Source organism: Paralichthys olivaceus, chromosome 21, assembly GCF_024713975.1.
Source record: "Paralichthys olivaceus isolate ysfri-2021 chromosome 21, ASM2471397v2, whole genome shotgun sequence".
Lineage (NCBI taxonomy): Eukaryota > Metazoa > Chordata > Actinopteri > Pleuronectiformes > Paralichthyidae > Paralichthys > Paralichthys olivaceus.
Window position 1 is genome coordinate 14,120,117 of NC_091113.1, and position 20,503 is coordinate 14,140,619.

At 41.0% G+C, this 20,503-nt stretch overlaps 2 protein-coding genes across 2 annotated transcripts in view; both read left to right on the forward strand.

Annotated features, from left to right (window-relative positions):
* The window catches only part of pemt (phosphatidylethanolamine N-methyltransferase), a 51,819-nt gene extending 41,999 nt beyond the window's left edge, over positions 1-9,820 (forward strand). Inside the window, exons 6-7 of the mRNA XM_020082733.2 lie at positions 5,558-5,632; positions 8,558-9,820. Coding sequence (XP_019938292.2) covers positions 5,558-5,632; positions 8,558-8,612 — 130 coding nt within the window. The 3' untranslated portion in view covers positions 8,613-9,820. The remainder of the gene's footprint in view (positions 1-5,557; positions 5,633-8,557) is intronic.
* A 5,687-nt stretch (positions 9,821-15,507) lies between these two features.
* LOC109626644 (dexamethasone-induced Ras-related protein 1-like) lies at positions 15,508-17,196 on the forward strand. The gene is made up of 2 exons (XM_020082748.2): positions 15,508-15,910; positions 16,120-17,196. Exons 1-2 carry the CDS (start codon positions 15,640-15,642, stop codon positions 16,647-16,649), a joined length of 801 nt encoding a protein of 266 aa, XP_019938307.1. The 5' UTR covers positions 15,508-15,639; the 3' UTR covers positions 16,650-17,196.
* The last annotated feature ends 3,307 nt before the right edge of the window (positions 17,197-20,503 follow it).

Below are 20,503 nucleotides of genomic sequence, written 5' to 3' on the forward strand. Positions count from 1 at the left end.
TTTTATTTCAGTTTTCAGTCAAATCTCATTTAACAAGTAGTTAAGTCTTATTTAATCAAAAAATGTCAGAGATGAAGAGTTTGATTTTTTAGAGACAAGATGAATTTACCATGTAAATTTTTCATGTATGGTCGAGGTGAATTTATTTTGTTCAGCCTTGAGATGAGGCTTTGATTTTACCAAGGAGATAAATACATAACTTAGATTCTACTATTCCTTCATAGTTAAGGTTGGTAGCAGAAATTGACACCCACAGAAATAAGCAATTGTTTATGTAGTGATAAAAAAAACACGTGAAGTAAAACCTGTGTAAATGCCTTTTATAAAACCTCTGTCTGCCAATAAAAAAGGTACAAGCTAATAAATATATTTAGTTATAAAAAAAATCTCGACCTATGCATCACTACCAGGTATCATCCCAGTCTTGTTAAGAAGAACACAGACGACAGTGAATTGGCACATGTAACCTGTCGGCTTCCTGACAATTACGAAGAACGTGTGTGTTTATGGATCAGGAGAGTTTGAATGCATCTTATTAACCCAGTTTCAGGAGGAGAACCTTCCTGCCCCAGTGTTGAGAGAATCTCTTTACACTGAGCAAACATGTTGGTCAGTAATTCCATTTATCATTTATTATGACCATTCACTGTATCCTGGTCTAAAGTGATGATTAGCAGGAAACTGTAACAACAAACTATTGATTGTTAAGGTTTTTAAGGTTTTAAGGTTCATTTTCCCTGATTGCCCAGAGAGTAATCTATGGATCTTGATGAATAAATTAGGGAACTGAACTACGGGTACGTGCATTTTGATGCGGCTTGATTGAATTTAAGGGGACTATGTTCTAATGAATGCCTTTTTAGTTGACATTATATTTGAATTAATATTTAATAACCAAATTATTAAGCATTGAAAACACACACACACACACACACACAACGAGACAACATAATGAATAGAGCTGCTGTCATGATTTTTAAAGTGCTACACAAGTGAGCATGTAAAACTGTTTAATGGTTGGAAGAATGGAGAGCTCTTCCCTTATATTGAGTTTCTCGATCAGTATGTATGAACTCCATTGGTGCTTCTCCAGGGTTGAAGAGAAAAGCATATGACCCACATATTCCCGAAAATCATGTAAGAATAATGACGCACATGGAAAAGTGGTCCATTTTCACTGTGTTGCCATGTACAAATGTGTCACTCACAGTGACATATGGATGCATATGACTGCTAAACCTTTTAAAGTCTTCAGCAGTGAATGAATATAATTCTATTTCCCCGTAGTTGCCATAGTTTGCACACATCCATCTTCCTATTCCTGGCCGTGAAGTGTTGTCCTATTTCCTAGTGTGATCTCGGGGTAGTGGCCATTTAGCCCTTTAAACACCCCTTCAACATAGTGCATTCAGGGCCCCTATAGCTGCGGGTAAAATGTAAGTATGATGTCTTGCAAAATAACCATGAATCTTTTTTTTAAATCCAGCAGAATATAAACATGTAACTGAATGACTGCGACAAGCATTTCAGGAAAATCACTATTCATGTAAAAAGTCTTGAGTGAGAGTAACGATAAACGTTTGTGTTGCCACCGGGGTCTCCAACAACAGCCAGAGACAACCCATTTGCTTTTCAGCATCTTTATTGAAGAACGGGCACTAACATAAACTCAAACAGAACATAAATGAGCCACGCAAACAGTTTGTTACACCCGTGTCCTGTATATGAAATTCGAAAAAGTGTTACAAAGTTTTCAGTACAGGGCAGAAGTTTCTATGGACAGGACTGAAGTAAAATTATTAAATAACTGATAAACACACTGACTGACTGTGTATTGATCATTAGATCAATCTGTCCAGTCTGTCCTGCAGTGGTCAGGTGTCTCACCATTATAATGTTGGTTGATAATGGTTGTTAATAACATTAGTTGATATTGTTTGTCACTGTAATAAAGTTGGTTGGCTGCTGATGATGAACCAAGTTGTGTCCTACTCCTTAGGGGAACATTTTCTAGCCCTCTCCCTTTGGCTCCGTTAGGCGTGGGTAGGACCAAGGTAGAAGAACTGGAACAGGGCCTTACTTTGCCCCCAGGGGGCAGCAGCACATGCTGAAAGCTTAAAACTGACTGAACAAATAAATATGATTTTTTTCCCCCACGTCTTTGTCCAAACCTTTTATGCTCCACACTGGAAACACACATATTCATGTGCATAGACATAGATTGCAGATACAGATTTGATATCAGCATACAGACTGAGAAACGTGTGAGCTGGACAGATACACAAAACTGAAAATAATATCATTATTCTAATAAATTGACACATGTCCAGTTGATGGATCATCATATCTTAACAAATGGTTTGACAAAAACAGTCCCTTGACATAAAAAAAAAAATCTGTGTCAGGGAATTCTTTAAAGAAATACTCTTCTTCCTGTTGAAGCCAAGGACAAACAGAGTCCGAAAAAAGAGGAGAGTTAAAAACTGGCTTTCAGTCCTAGTTCACAGGAGCGCTGTGCTTTTCTGATAAATGCGGATAATGTTCCAGTTTAACCACGAACAAGTCACCCACGCCTGACCAATTTTGGTGTTGTCATTTGTAGTTTGTAAATGTGGGTCACTGGCAAATATAGATTACCACACAAGGTGTACTGACTCATCATCGTGTCAGATTTACGTACGTGTCACGGTGAGCGGGTCTCGCCGAAGCCAGCATCGTGTGTCAGATCTGCAGCCGAGGAAAGCTGTGAACTGACTGTAATCACAGCTGTTACTGCGCTTGACACAGAAATCCTAAGTCATGAGAAAGCTGCTCGAAGGCTCAACGATTGGGCTCCCATCTTCCTGCCATCAACATCCACTGCACTGTGGACTGAAATAGATGGGAGCCCCTATTTGGGGAGTAAAAGTATAAAATATTATAGAGGGAGATGTGTTCGAGGAACACCCAGCATGTACTGATGGTAAGTGGTGGAACCTTTCACATTGCAAAGGCACATTTACCAAATGTAAAATGCAATGAAGTAAACAAATTAGAAGAAAGACTACTGACCTGGAATTGTAAATCTGTGCTGCAGCCCTGTTTCTATGTGTTGCTCTATTGATCTCCAGAGAGGTCAAAGGCAGTTAAGCGAATTGAAAGAAGTCATTTTGTTGGAAACCACGTGGCGCCTAAACCTTTCGTGACTTCATGTTGTTTCTTGACCAGGTTGATGGGTTGTGAAGTGTTAAGTCACAGATCAGGTTTATTTTAAGTCACAATTCCAGGCTAACAAACAAACAAGGCCGTGGCAGAACTAGGACTTTTCTTAAAACGAGGCATAAAGGAGCCACGAGTTACACTGAGGGGCTGATTATATGTTATTCACATGGTCATTATATGTTATTCACATGGTCCCCTGATGAGGTATCACGATTTGAGTTTTTGATTTAAAATGTGTCAGCAGCTGTTAGATGGATTGCATAAATGGTATTTGGTTTGTTCCCCACAGGATGAATTCGAATAAGTCTTAGCCTCCATCATTGGTCACATGATATACTTTGGTTTATTATCTGATGACATCTCCATGCCGCCCCTTGCTTAGTTAAAACTAAACATAGACAAAGGTTAAAAATCAGACACCAGCAGTAAGTGCATGAGAGTGGTCAGTGCACTCCACACTGATTTCAGATTCATTCACTTTAGACCTGTGTGCTGCACTTTAGGCTCAGAAAGACAACAAGAACTCTGATTATAGCCTTTACTGTATCATGGTGCCCCCTGTTCCTTCACTCGTTCCTTCACTTTAACCCTGATGTCCTGACCGTGCGTCATGTCTCATGTTGTGTCGCAGGTTTCGACATGTGTCTCATAAACTCTAGAGGGAATCAAACAAACAAATTAAACGTCAGTCCTGTACGTGTCCTAATAATCAGAGCAGAGGAGTGAGGAGGAAGCGGTCTCCGACAGAGACTCTGACACAGACGACCGGCCCTTTAATGAGCGTCTGTCCTGATCCTGAAGCAGTGCTGGTTGTGATTGTGCACCGGCAGGACATTGCTAAAACAATGACAAAGCTGAAAAACATGAATCGATTATGTTCTGTCTCTGCATCGATGCCGAGTCGTCCACGTCCGCATCGCGATGCCTTTAAGAATCGAGAAATGTCCCCACCTCCACTAAACACCTACAAACTGAACCTTATAAGAGGATTTATAAGTAGATGTAGGTTTACGAACTAAATTAAACTCAGTGGTCTCACTGATCATCTTGGTCAACATGTGTTATAATGAGTAGGTCGGTAAAAGACCAAGGCATCACCACAGTCGGTGTGTCATGCTCGACCTTGGATTTCTGTACCAGTTCAAAATACCCCCACGAAATTTACATGCAACCTATAAAACATATATTTACAATACATGTTCATCAAATGTCATTGAACCTTAGAGAATCTTTTTTTTCTCTGTATCCTGCTTCCTCCATTACAGTTTTCTTAACTAGGTCAGGGACGACAGTTTTGTAAGCCTCATCATCCAGTCTTATTTTGATGCCCTACAATGTGCTGTAGCAAGCTTTAAAAAGTGGTGGGGCCAGAAATTAGACCCGTCACCCACAGAATGTATGTTGAAAATGTGGAGTCAATCTCCTGTGAATACAATTAAAAGCCTGTTGTTACTCCCTCCGCTGCACTACTTGAAGAGGGATTTTAGAGCAGCACTCGCAGGTTTTTTATCTAATAATGTTCACTGCGTTACCTCCGTCATGCAATTCAAAGCATGCTTCATTATTCAAGTGCGGGTTTTTTTCCCTTAATGGTTCAGTGTGTAGAATTTAGTGATATCTAGTAGTTAATCTACATATTGCAGCTGAACACCCCTCACCTCTCCCCCCTTCCAAATGTGAACCTAATGGTAGCCTTCGTCATAAAAACTCAAAAGGTGTTAAGTTTGGGCTTCTGTAAAAAAACAAGGCTGCCTCCTTAGAGGGGACCCTGCTTCTGATGTAAATGTAAGTATTTAAATATATAAAGTCCATTCTAGGGTAAAGAAAACAAGAGTACTACACTTTTATATTCTGCCAATAGATCCCTTTCACCTCACACACTGAACCTTTAATAAAATCTGTGTCACTGTGCCACATTCTAGTCAGGTATATGTAGGTCAGTATGTTGTGTGTGTATTTTTCTACACATGGATTCAACTACAGGGTGAAACATATTTGAAAACAGTTTAATATCTTAGTCATTTTAAAATGACTATTTCAAATTCCCTATTAATTAATTAGACTTTGCTGACTATTATCAAAGAATAATTTATTCCACTGCCACTCCCTTCTCTTATAATTAGATTTACTCATTTGAATCAGTGGATAAAGGAGAAAAAAACGGACAATTAATTTTTAATTTGAATCCAAGCTCAATGTAATCTATGTTCTGTTGCCCCCACATCATATATTTCACAACGCACTTCATGTCTGTTTGAGACACGGCCCGAAGTGGGGTCTTTATTGTGGAGTGGTCTACATATTCACAAAATGTATAATGCATGTTCCTTCCTCTGTTCTTTTTTTGTCTCTCCAGTGGTGCCAGTCCTGTTGGACTTGTCCTGACTGCCATAGTAGCTGTGGTGTACAAGGTGGCATTAAGATTTGAGGGGTAAGCCTTTCTTTAAATTTGTTACACATAACAGCTACGTGTATGTCGACTTTTCTATTTTACTAGTCTCTTCTTTCAAGAAAAACTAGCACAGCACTCATTGGAATAAAAACCTCCCCCAAAGTCCAATAGTTCCCTTACATCCAATCAAGTAAATGTCCTTTTTTCATCATGATCCATCATTTGCTGATTTAATTACTGAAAACTGAATTGGTGAAAATGTAAAGAAAACACCCAGGGGTTGTTGTCCCATCCTTCCACCAAATTTCATGGAAATCCATAGTCGTGGCCTAATAATGGGTGAAGTGACTGAGTGGAACTGATTCACACTATATTAAATAACCATCCTGAGATTAAAATGAGAGCTTATCCATTCATAGTTCTGTTGTGGCTGAGACACAGTCGGTTTGCAGGTCAACTATCTACGCAGGTAAATGGGGACGTGTCACTCAAGTGCAAGTTAACAAGGCCCCCTGGGTAGGACAATGATGTTCCACACACCCCAACGTCCTTCTTACTCCTCTTTTGTGTTTTCTACTCCAATGTCATCTCCATTTATTCAGGACTACATTCATTTTGTTCCGCAAGTTGGGAGATGGACAAAAAGAAGGTTTAAAACAGGCGGTCTGTCTTCTTTGTTCTTTTTCCTTTATATCATATATTAAAAGCTTTGTTGGTTCATTTGCACAAAAAAAAATTCCCTCGTCCTCCTGCAGGACAAAAACAAAATAAGATCCCCCCCCCAAATAAATGGTTGACCTACTTCTGGACATCTGTCTGAAGTACACATACTCACATACACACAGAAAAATACACAAACATGCTGCTACCGCATAAGCCACCGAGAAATGAGACAGAGCTCGGCATAGAAGCAGCCGGTGTGAGCACTTACTCATCGTGTGTGTGTGCGTGTGTGTATGTACGTGTGTGTATGTACATGTGTGTATGTACATGTGCAACTTTTGCGTTACATATGTGAGAAAACTGTCACATGGCAGCAAATGAGCTGTTGATTAACATGTGCCGGCTATAAATTCACGTGGCTCGTTCCTTGATTATTATCTTCTCAACTACCTTATTATTGTTGAGAGCTCCATCACAAGAACACATCCTGACTAGTAGCATTAAGTCAAATGATAGAAAATGACAAATTCATTAAGTCACAAGATGAATGACCTAAATTTAAAAAATACTAACCAAAGAAAAGACACATGCAGTCACAGGGAAAATTATTCTTCAGCAATCTGAGGGTCAATCAGGAAATTGTGACAAGACCCTTTTTTTATTCTTCTTCATGTGGACTCTGAAGGTTATTTTATCCAAATCTTCTCACCAATATTTCAGCTGCTACTTAAATAACCCAGGTGGATCAAGGTTCAGCGACCTTTGTGTAGTCAACTCTTTCAGAGTAAAAGCCACATGAGTGGATGGAGGGGAAAAAAAGGCAATATTCCTGAAAAGGAAAATGAGGTGGGCCCCGGTGGTGTCATGAGCATGCTCTTCTGCAAATGTCACATATTAACACACACCCTGTGAATGAGCGCACAGGTGTACGTGTCACTGGGGAGATCTCCAGCAGCGCCGATCCACAATTGTGTCATTTAGCCCGAACCTGTGAATTGAAGGAAAGGCAGGTGCCATATTTTACCACACGCTGCGACTGGGAAACGATTCATCAGCTATATTGGTCTGTGCCTCTGGCAAAGATTCTGAATGATCTCATTTAGTTAAACTATGCGAAGATAGCAAGGCCTGCAGTCGGATATCACCTCACATGGTGACTGGAATGGATAAAGTCACCAGAGGGATGGATGCAGGAACCAAGCAGTGAATGGAAATAGGTGTTGAGTCATTTCCGAAAATGCATCCCAACTTTTTTTTTTCCAGTTTTACTCCTTGACCAATTTCCATGAAACTTTATGGCCAAAGGAAGAACTTACAATCAAAAGAATCAGAAAGAACTGCATTGTATTACACTTGCAGATACAGATATGAAATCTGACTTTCTGCGTGGTTGGTAAAAACTTTATAGACAACAGCGCAAGCGAGCATACAGCAAATAGCACTGCACACAACTATACAATGCAGCAACAGAGCACTGCACAGAGGGAGAGATCACGTACGTTAATATGAAAAGTGTAAACATTTATTTTGGTTCATTATAAACTGTGGCAAGACTAATTCGAAAATATGGTGGGCTGCCACATAGTCTTTAATTAATGGCCTTGATATGGCATTAGCCTTGAAGGAGATATGCACTCTCAGAACATCCTTCTAGTTTATATTTAATAAACTTTTAATTCAACTTAAGTCTTCTGATGTGTGTCTTGTCATATTCTTCTGCTGTGTTTATTATATTTAGGACGGAAAATGGAACATCAGAAAACCTTCATACATTATCCAGATTTCTGAAACCTCCTGCAGACAGTGTCTGTTGTCTAAGTAGACAAAGATGGAGCAAATATCAGTATGTGACTGTTACATGGAGGTCCTTACCACATTTACTTTTATTACCTCGAGTAAAGAGGAGGTTACGCTTTTTTCTCAGAGGTATGCGCTCCACCACCCTTCAAGTTTTATTATTTATTTAATTTCAGGTTTGATTCTCATTAGTTCTACTAGTGCATTGCTTGTTTGGAATGGGCTGAGCAAATGCTGGTTGCAATCTTCCAGATTTCCTTGAACACACCTCAGGAGCAGAGCTGGTTGTTTGATACAGGAATCAGTTGTGCAAAAGTGTACGTGCACTCGAGTGCAACAGAGTGAAGGAACATGTGGCATCTTCCTGTCATATATAAACACACACACACACAAAGAACAAACTGCTTCACGGTCTAACACACACACGTTCCTGGCACAGAGTGGTGCGGAGATCCAGTCTTTGATTTATAGTCCCAGTACATGTTTGTCTTTCTGTATTTACAGACCATTCACCGAGCAGATCTATCAGGAGAGGAGTCAGCGCCGCAAGCATGAATAATCGCCTCGCAGACACTTCCTGTCGAGGATTCCCATCCTGTCACGGGGACAGAGCAAGCGACAGACTTCCCAGCAGCCTCGCTCACCAGTCCCCCTCCAACGTGGATACAAAGACAAAGTTCCCACCACAGCTCTGTCCAGTTCAGTGTAAACTCTCAGCTCTCAACTGTCTTTAAAAGCTCTACTGTGCACAGCAATTATAACATAACAAAAACCTAAATAATTCTGAATAAGCTCTGGAACAGAATATTGGAACCACTCCACCTTAACAGAGACGATACTTATTTAGAGTCACTGGCACAGTTGGACTTGACCTTCAACCCACCTCCACCACAGTAGCTGACAGGTGGAATCATTGAAACACATCAGTCCTTGACATTATGTTCTACTGTAACTTTTTACTGTTCACTTACTTCTTTAGGGAAAAAATAAATGATGTTCTGTACATGTGAGTGACCCAGTGATGTGAACTACGTCTGTGAATCTGTGAAGTATCCTTTCCAGATGTTTTACTATGTGGACACAAAGAGCATTTTGACTTGCACTGTTATTTTTTACAATATTGCCACAAGTTCTCAATCAATTACAGCAGGGCTTTCCAAACCCACCATGCATGAGGCATGCAACCTCCATTCGCCATTCTAACAAAATGATCTGCCAACCCTCCTGCGTCAGACCCCACAAGGGACCATGGTTTAAAAACCACTGAATTACACTGCCGCAGTTTGTCCTTTAGACACAACATGATGACGACATTTATATACAACATGTGCAAGATTTCATATTTTTGAAAATGACATCATCCTGGATCAACTGGTGTGAGTAAAAACAAAAAATAAAGAGTTGAAGATCATGAAGTTTTCAATAACTCTAAAATGGTAATTCTGGTGTTAATTATACAATGTATTGTTTTACTTTTTTGTTGTAACTACATGATTTAATGTAGTTCAATGTTAATTAGAACACAGTGTAACTCATTATTCGTTCTGCTCGAGGTTTCTACGTGTTCCTTGTCACTGTATAAATGGAATAGACTTGATAATGTCATGACGTATGACGTGAATCCTTTCAAATGACAAAAGACCTACACCAGTGATAGCTTTATACTTTGTACCTATGCAAACCTTTCTGAACTCAACAAGACACATTGCCTGGTGATGTACTGTGTATTGATGGGAAGATTTTGTGGAATAAAAGTTTCAGCAGCAAGCAGTATGAGGTCACATTCATTTTCGATCATTAGGTAATTTTATTAAACCAACAATATGTAACTTCACTCACTAGGGGTCTCTCAATCAAAACAACAAAAGACCCAATTGATGACAGGAAGCGGCGTGGGATCAAGGGATTTTTTTTTTCTTCACCACCATAATCATCTAGGGTCACTTTAATCCCCCAGAATGTGCAGCAAAGATCAATGAACAATCATGATCTGTTACTAATGACCAGTTCAATAGAGTGAAAGGAAAAAACAGCCGACTGGCTAATAACCTGCTGTCAGTGTTTTTCTTTTCACCATTCTGTCTGAAAGTCATTAGAGACAGGCAGAAACCACAGGTAAAGAGAGTAAAATGCAGTTAAAATCAGAGCAACCAAAATTAAACAACCTTTAAAAAATTGAGGATTTCTCTGGGTTTGAACATTGGTTGAAGCATGTGGATAGTGTAAGTACACAATTCTACAAAATATATAAAGAATAATCAGGAATTGTGATATTAAGTCTTTAAGAGAACATGAGGTGTGAGATCTTGTTCTGCCTATCAATCCAACCATATACTTCTTTATTATTCATGCCAGTATAGCAGCAGTGCAAATTGCAATGTTGGTTGATGATATATTCAGAGGATGAGTACTATAGACTCTGATGACCCACTGACTTTTTTTTAATATATAAACTGGTGCTATATTCTTTTCTTATTTATTTAATCTAAACATTTAACAGTTGACATAAAACTTGGCAGTGTCTTCTGCTGGGTGGATTTTGTAACTGAATTATTGTTAAACATTTCTTGAATCCAATTGGCCAACATTTACACTGTTGCATGATAAATAAAATCTCACTGTAAGGTCTATCCATTTATTCCCTCACATTATGGACCTTGAATCCTAAGGGTTGCTCAAAACAGGGTGACGAAACACCACTTGGAGAAAGACATCTCTCTTGTCTATTAAATATTCAGTTTGAATTTCGGGTTGAGTGCAGGCTATTTTTGTACCCGTCTGTGAGTACCGCTGTGTCCCATTCAGGGTTTGGGGGCTCCCCCATAGACTGCATTTGAAGACTGATTGGGTCACAGTGTCGCAACAAGGCTGTCCTAGTTTGAAGGCTCCTTCAAATGCAGCCAACAACCTATCCCAGGTTTCATTGTACTGTGATGACAAACTGTTTTTTCAAAGAGATAATGACTGCTTCAAGAGATGAGACCAGAACATCCAATGCATAAACTTAACTGTTAGTATCATGGTACACATGTTAAAAAACCAAGGGGCAATAAAACTTTCTCGTTGTGAACAACTGCTGCTCTGTTGTTAAGCAACAGCGGTATTTGTGTGAGACAAGCTCGTAAAGCATATCACGGAAATTCTCTGTAGACCAATGGCCCATGCAGGCCGCTTCTTAGGGACCCTTTGTACCTAAGACCCTTTTGTCACGAAAATGAAGGCAAAGCCATTGTGAGCAGACAAATACGACACCTAACCATTTGAGTAGCAGCTTGTGGAAGTATACTGGTGTCTGCTCCATAGACGGCTAAGTAACAAACATATGTGAGGCTCGTCAGTCACCCACCACCCATCACAACCCATTCTCACCAAAGGGGTCCCTTTAAATACGACCTCACCCTCCTCAGCTACACCGCCACCCACGTCCTGCTGCCGGCAACTTGCCTCCACTACCCCAGCCTCCACTTTTTACCACCGAGCCCAAACATGGTTTTTGTAAACGATATTCCTCTTAAAAAAATGTCCCTGTTCTATCTTTAATCCAGGGAACATCCAAAGAATGGAGCCTTCAGCGTCATTCATAATTGTATTCCCATTGTGCAGTAAATGGGTAAATCCAGACAAAGTGTTCCTGACTGAATGCATGTTATGTTAAATTGGTTCAAACTTGATTTGTAGAAAAGTGACAGCCCAAGCTCATGATTTGTGTCACAGTTTATGCCTTATGAAAGAAGGGCCCAGTAAAATCAAGTGAACCTCACCCATCTGTCTAATTTACAAAACTTAGCATCATGATTATTTCTTTATTAAGTAACAAATAAACAAATGATGATGAATGACATCTACTCTTCTCTCTTAGTTCATATTCTCCATAGTGAGGCATCAGGCTTGGTTTTTGTCGCACTTGTGTAAAATAAAATGAGAACAAGAACAGCAGCGTAAACCCTTCTCTCCTGCAGCGAGCAGTAATTTGCATTAGCAACGAGAACAAGGCAAACAGCCTCAAACACTTGTTCCACCTGATTGATTTCAGAGACAAACGGCTGAGTGGCACAAGAGCACTCAACAGTATTTACACGAGCGACTGAGAAGTCGTGTCGCTACCCTCTCCACTACAAGCACTCCTTTCACCCCACGTAAAATCTTAGTTTATATGCATGCATTCTGCAATCACATATGAGGGATCATTCTGTAGAAGGCTTTAAAGTTTTACAGTACAGGATGGAACATTTACAGCTTTCATTACTATAAACTAGTATACCACCATAATCATCTAGGGTCACTATAATCCTCCAGAATGTGCAGCAAACATCAATGAACAATCATGATCCATTACTAATGACCAATTCAATAGTCAAAGGAAAAAACAGCCGACTGGCTCATAACCTGCTGACAGTGTGTTTTTCTTTTCACCTTTCTCCAAGTCATTAGAGACACAGGTAAAGTGAATATGATGCAGTTAAAAGGAAACCAAAAAGCGGTTTGGATAATGTAAGTACACAAGTCAACAAAACATATAAAGAATCAGGAAGAATTGTTACATATTAAGTCTTTCAGAGAACATGAGGCCTGAGAATTTGTTCTTGGGCTCACTCAGTTTGGTCCAGACGCCAATAACAATGATATATGTCTGACAACGTCCACAGTGTCCAGTCCTGAGACCAATTGAAGGAGCGGAACTTCAGCCACTGAGCAGTTGAGATGGCGTAGGGAAGGAGAAGTTCACACTCAACTCAGACACTGTCACTCATGGGATGAGTTCAGAAAGTCCAAATAAGCCACTGCTCCTTGACCCTGATTGAAAACGTCACAAGGTCAACGAAAGATGAGAAGGAGAAACCGTAAGGAGTAAGGAAAGGAGAACCACGGTGTAGAGAAAATCCGACTACACTTACACTTATTCATTTTCTCACTCATTATCTACTCACCAGTTGTTTGAGTCCACAAGACACTTTTGGAGTTTCAGGGGTAAAAAGTGTTGCAGCCAAATCCAATGCAATTAAAGTTACTGTTTATTTCAGTTTATTACTCACACAGAACACATTATTCCTGTGCACTGACCTACACGCATGTATTTGAAAGACTTGGTAGACCCAACTTGGACAAAGAAACATTCAGGTGATCAGTTCATGGGACACAGACAGTCAGAGTAATTCTTGTCAAATCCTGTTTATCAGAGGAAGAAGCCTCAGGAAAAACATTTTACAGGAGTTTTGCGCTGGCTGAGCAGTGGTGTTCACTGACCTTGTGACGCACAGTTTGCAGTAGCTTAACCAACTTTACATTAACACGGACAATATGCTTACTTATTAAGCCTGAGTTTAAAGGCTCAGGGGACAGTCACACTTACACAGGGAGTTTTCTTTGGCAATAAAAGGACTGGGTTCACATGTTCATAACTTCATAATCTTAATCTGAAATGTAACTCGTAAATATAGCTGATAAATACATTCAGCACAAAATATATTATATTCTGACATCTAGTCAAGTATGAATGAGGGAACATGAAATGGTATTAGTGAAGTACCATGAATGGATAAATGAACAGACCAACTAGATAGAGTTCCTTGACCAGAGGCTTTATTCATTTAATTTGAAAAACCACCAACCACAATTTCATCTTGCAACCACAACCAGACACAAAGTTACTTAAAAAGAGACACAACACAACTGCAAAGAGACACAAACAAGCACAGACACACCAAACAACCTCAAAGAGACAAAAAAGGCCATCACGAGACACAGAGAGTGACTTAACAACCACGATGACACACAACACAACTTCAAAGAAACCATAAAAACACAATGAGACACAAAATTACCACAATGAGACACAAAATTAACAATGAGACACGAGGATGTCTCGTGGCTCTCGCTCGTATGAAGGAGTCTGAGGTCAGGGTCCTGTTGTCTCACAGTCTGAAGTTGGCCTGCACTGGCTCATCAACATCAGCTGCTCCATTCATGTGTCAGCATCACTGGCTGTTTGGGGATCATTCGACTAACGTACATTTGTGCTGGGGAGAAGCAGTTCATGCAGGACAGGGTCTTTCTGATTGAAAAAGATGTTTAGAAAAAGCTCATTGTGCTCACAAAGTGTTTTTGTCTTATCTCTAGAGCTACAGAGATTTAGTAGCAGCATAAACAAATCGGGATTGTCGAGAATCGAAGCTGGGATGAAAGAAACTCACCAATAAATCATCAAAGTTTGTTCATCAACATTTCAGTGTAAAACAGTTCAAGTGATTTATGAGAATGTTTCGTCAAGTGCTTTTGTTCCTGTAGAAAAAGATGACTCATGTTTGTGTGAACTGCTTGGTCAGTGCCCGGGATGTTGACAGGTTTGGATCTGATCCTCTGCAGCTGTGCCATGTGGGTTACCATGGTGATCTACCCTGGGTAATGGTGAGCCGACTTGAAAACACAGGAAAATCTAAGATGAGCCAAAGGATGGATAGCATCAACATGCTGACCTCCTCTGTGTTCATATTATAAAATATAAATAATACACAAAAATATACAATTAATAAAGTAACAGATGAAATATAAAAACAGAAAACACTGAGAAAAAAAATCAGGAAAAAAAGAGAGTACCTACTCACTCACCCCATCCCAAAGATCAAGGCCATCAATCCCTACCGGGAAATACGTCTGTGTCTGATTCCTTTATGTTCATTACAGATAAACAACCATTAACTCCCATGACCTCTTGCCGCCCCCCCACCACCACACAAACACACAGCCCCTCCATAGCAAGGTGGAGAGGCCTTTCTCTTAGGGAACTGGTGTCTGGACAATTAATTGTACCCCGAGTGCCACCTTTTGGTCACCCTGCGTACTGCAGCATCTCCATCCTCAGCCCCTTCCTGCTGCCGACATGAAGAAGCTGCAGCACTCACTGACTATATTAACGAATGACCTGTTGTATAAGAGAGAGAAGCACAAACAAAAACAGTGGCAGAAGTGTATATGTGTGTATATATATATAAACACATGTGTAGTCTATATATTCAGACAGATCCAGTTGTGCCTCACAACATATTTGCTCTGTCACATCTGTCCAGCTGTGATATTATTTGGGAACATACAGTTCATCTTTGTGTTCAGCACAGTTTTCACAACCGGGCTAAACGCCGGAAGAAGAGTCGATTATTAACTTGGTTATGTTCCCTGGTAGTAATTGTTTTTCCTTTTGTCATTGCGTCACCTGCCGTGTTTCATCCCATGCATGAACAAAATATACTTTTAATGAGATTTTATTAATGTTCATGTCTGTTTCCCACTGTTTCCAAACTCTCTATCGCGTCCAGTGTTCGTTGGAAATGACAGTCTGACGCACCGGTGGGAGTTGGGTCCGATGTTCTCCCGGCGCGCAGCGGAGCATCGGGCGCCAGCTCTGTGAGCTGTGACGCGCAGGGGGAGGAGGAGTCCGCCCTGCGCTTAAATACAAGTCTCCAGCCCGCAACTCAGACAGAAACGCACAGCAGAGCAACCGAGAACCCTGACTCCGACTGAAACAGCTGCTCCAGCGCTCTTTACGCACACACGCGCTTCACAGAGAGAGCAGTCCGCAGTCAGGTTTAACCATGATTAAGAAAATGTCTCCATCCGAGAGCGATTTTGACATCCCGGCGAAGAACTGCTACAGGATGGTGATTTTAGGATCCACCAAAGTCGGGAAAACGGCCATCGTGTCCCGGTTCCTGAACGGGAGGTTCGAGGAGCAGTACACGCCGACCATCGAGGACTTTCACAGGAAACTGTACAGTATCAAGGGAGACGTGTACCAGCTGGACATTCTGGATACATCAGGGAACCACCCTTTCCCCGCCATGAGGAGACTGTCCATACTGACAGGTACTTATCCACATCTGCTTTGTTGTGTTTGTGCAGGGTGACAGTTACTCAGGGTTAGAGCGCAGCCGTGATGTGGTTTTTCATAAACGCACACATGTTGCCTGGCGCAAACTGTGCGCCCTGAGCGCATGGATGCATAGGTTCTCATAATACTGCACGGCTAGAAAATACTTTAATGTATCTAACCCTCCTTCTCTCTGTGCTTCCAGGTGACGTGTTCATCCTCGTCTTCAGCCTGGACAACCGCGAGTCCTTCCAGGAGGTACAGAGGCTCAAGCGGCAGATCTACGAGACCAAGTCATGCCTGAAAAACAAGATCAAGGAGAACATCGACGTGCCTCTGGTGATCTGCGGCAACAAGGGCGACCGAGAGTTTTACCGGGAGGTGCAGCAGGAGGAGATAGAGCAGCTGATGGCCGGCGACGACAAGTGCGCGTACTTCGAGATCTCCGCCAAGCGCAACGAGAACGTGGATAAGATGTTTCAGACTCTGTTTACTTTGGCCAAGCTACCTCACGAAATGAGCCCCGACCTGCACCGGAAAGTGTCCGTGCAGTACTGCGACATGCTGCACAGAAAGTCCGTGAAAAACAAGAAGGTGAAGGACGCTGGAGAGGCGTACGGCGTGGTCACCCCGTGCGCGCGGAGACCCAGCGTGCACAGCGACCTCATGTACATTAAAGAGAAGGCGATAGGAGGCGGCCAAGGCAAAGACAAAGAGAGATGTGTGATCAGTTAAAAAGCAGAGTGAGAGACAGCAGCTCATCGCAGATCTTTGAAAGAAGAAGGAGAGTCGGTGCGTCAGCTTGAGAAGCGACCTGTGCGCCCGGCTGCGCTCAAACTGACACGGGAGGTGTGGAGACGCCGCGGCCAGCGCCGCGCTCCGGCGCAGAGACACTGAGCGGACCAGCCTGTCCGCAGCAAACCACTTAAAAAATACGCATAACACGTAACCACGGGACATATGAGAATGTTAGCTTATTCTGTCTGTCAGATCCACATGTGGCTTCATACCTTGTGAGACTCGCGCATCGGTGCGTAAAAGTGTGTTTTGTTGACGTCATGCCTTTTTAGAGAGTAAAGGAGACTTTTGGCTCAGGAGGGTCAATATAGTAGAGGAGAAAAAATGTTGTTTACATCTTATACTTTTTATAATTGCTAAGTACACTTGAATGTTTTTGTTGTTATCTGAACTATTTTCTAATGTGAATGTATATTTATTTGTCAAATGTCAATTTTTGCAAAGAAAGAGAATCTTACAATACAATAAAAAACTTAAAATATAATGAAGGTTGCAGTGCTTCTCATTTCTTAAGTTGTGTCTATAATGTTTCCCCCCTTCACACAAACCTGCTGGTTATTTCATAAATATCTGAAGTTCACAGACACTGATGCTTAGTGATGTGCACTACAGCAGAATGTGAACCACACACTGGCTTATCATTCAGAACCATCTATATTACAACATATAACATTGATGTTTTGCAGCTCTCTTGTCTTGAAAGACCTCAAAATCTTTCAGAATGCAAAAAAAAAAAAAAAAAAAAAAAGTGACACATCTTCAGTGTGGCCGCGTCTGTGGCTGCCAGATCCAGAGATAATTAAATAAAAAGAAGAGATGGCTCAAAGAGAAACAGGCCTCAAGTGACAGAAGACTTTGATGTGTTGGTTAAAAGAGGAAAGGGAATGAAATTAGTGTTATCTGGTATAATGGTCACACACACACACACACACACACACACACACACACACACACACACACACACACACACACACACACTTCAACCTTCACCATTGTAACTACTTGCTTAACCTAAACTAAACCCAAAGCTTAAAACCATGCCTTCACCTTAAAACTTAATGGTTTATGTTTTTGTGACCTACTTTTTGTCATCATAAGGAAGACAAGTCCCTATAATAGGACTTTAAATTGTCCCAACAAGAGTCAGAAACAAACTTTCCCTAATTCAGGGAAATCATCATAGTATTTCTGTATAAACTTTCATATTAACATACCTCATCTTATTTACCTCAACACCTGGGGGAGAGATGGTGAGAGTCTCTAAAAATACCCCCCTGTGTCTGTGGGCTGCATATAAGACCAGCACAGGGCAGAATATTATCACCCTGCAGCTCCAACAGACACCGTGTTCTCATCATCATCAGTTTTAATCCACATTTCTCACACCTGCTCTCAACCTTTTCCACCGAGACAAACCCACCACAGCGTCCAGTACTTTCTCTCTCTGTGTGTTACGTGTGATAATCCTAGTATACTGTATCCTGTCAGTACACACAAACACACACAGATAATACAATGCATCGGGCTGCAGTAGTGATTGCATGTCGTGATGAAAGTAGCTGAAGACCAACATTTGTTTATGTTGTAATGAAATTCAGGAGCTGATCTGTAATCGGAGACAAAAACATATTTAAAGAGAGATCATGATGTACAAAGCTTTCACCATCGCATCCAAAAGTGCAAGTGTCAGCAGGAGAGAAAGGCCGATGTCACAGTGTACAGAAAGTGACAAACAATGAGAGTGTGGGTTAGTCCAGGACTCCTTCGTAATGTCTCATCAAATATCTGATTATCTTGTTATCTGTACTTCAATCGATGCTGTTTATATAAACTCTCAGCTGCAGAAATCCACAAAGACCTGTCTGACACAAGCACAGTTTATGTTTAATCCATTGTTTTCATCACAAGGAGGCCACAGCGTCAGACATAACTGCACATATTGAATCAGTACTGACGCCTTATTAAATTAAATTCAAACTGTTATGTAACTGGGTCCAGTGGATGATATTCCAACTATCTTTATATTTTACATACAAGAGGGAAAAGTAACCACTGTTACTAAGAGAACAGGAATCTAAATGAAGAGATACCACACACCAAATGATATGACTGTTCTTTGATGAAACACATTAATGCTGGTTTTTAAAATCACATCTATTACTCAAAACTCAACATTTATGGGTCGAACGTGGCTCAAAACGCCACCTAGTGTTTCAAAGTGGCTTGGACCTTGCAGGACAAATGCTGAGGACATCTTTACATCATGACAAGTGACTGCTCCCTAGTGGGAAAATGGAAAGCTGAGCTCATTTTCAAATCCATGCCGAGACTAAACCCCTTAACCACCAATTCGTCCCCCAGAGAGGTCCCCCAGCTTTTTCTACAGGTTTTCCAAAAAAAGTGTGTTCACAGTGGAAACTAGAATGACTCAGTAGAGCTCATACGTACACCAAGACTCATCAGTCCCCTTTAAATTCAATCAAGCTGCATAGCCGATATCAGTCGTCTAAGTCAGATGTTTTTCATCAAGATCATTATCTGAGAAATCTGGCAATGTTAGAGAAAGTGAAAGAAATCTCCCAGATGTACCCATTTGTCCGGATCAGCCCCAAAATTGAATGGATTCACTCTTAACCCATGTTCCCCCCCTCCACCAAGTTTCAGGGAACTTAGTTCAGTCATTTCTCTGTAGTCCTGTTAAAAACAGACTAAGTTTATTCAAAACTAAGCTCACTTGAAAAACTCAAGGAACTGTTTTCAACAAGCCGAGGCACTGCAGGAGTTATTCACTGCTAAAACACTTTAAAGATAAGTTTGTCTTTAAATTTTCATAAAAACTCTTTTTGTCTGTGGACATAAGACTGTTGGTCAGTGCTATACGTATTGTATCTGTCAACCAGTCAAGCTGCAGGGAAGTAAGGTCACAAATGTTGTGGTGTAGAACATTGTCCAGAAAAGTTTTTGGAAGTTTTTGCAGAACAGTCTGATGTCACAGTGAAGCTGACTTTAGCGCTGTAACCCTCAGGTAGGAGTGGAGGAAGCTATCTGGCACTGAAAACTTGGAGAAAAAAAGCAATACTGGAGAAGCAGGAGTAGAGAAACAAAACTAAATCACACAAAAGTAAGAAAAGAGCACAAAACTAGACACATCTACAGCCTCACAGCAAACCACCCACTCCCCTGTTCCCCCTCTACTACTGACTGGCACTTTTGCTTTATAGCCTCACCTGCCTGGATCCTACCACCTGCGCTGGTGAGTATAAGGTGAGCTGCACAGGAAGACAAATAGAAACCACACTCAACACAAGACCAAGTTTGGACTCGGGGTTACTGCTGACCTCACAACTCAATCCATCTGCACAGATACAGAAGATAAATGCAACGGGTTGATTTAAATGTGATCCCATGCAGCACACTTCACCCATTCTCTGTCACCTTGAGTCGGCCCAGCCCCTCCTCTCTCAGAGCCCTGATGGTGCAAACCTGTTGTCACTCTCCCTGATGGGCCCGCTGATCTGAGCCCACATACCTGGAAGAACGAGCAAACAAGCAAACAGAGCGATAAACTGTCAACACATACTTACTGTAAAAGAATACAACACCAGAAAAGATTATATGCATAATCTAATTGATCTTCAAAAATCAAATAATAATGTTTAATGTAGGGAGACAGGCCAAGTGAAAAAGGGGGAGAAAGCTACCATTTCACACTGACCTTTGACCTTCTGGTTTTATTTGCTTTCCATGATTGTATTTTGTCTAATATTAGTCACATTTTAGTCATGAATTTT

Coding starts and splice junctions, on each gene's coding strand:
- LOC109626644 (XM_020082748.2), top strand. CDS start 15,640: ATGATTAAGAAAATGTCTCCATCCGAGAGCGATTTTGACATCCCGGCG. Junction 15,911..16,119: donor GAGACTGTCCATACTGACAG/GTACTTATCCAC, acceptor CTGTGCTTCCAG/GTGACGTGTTCATCCTCGTC.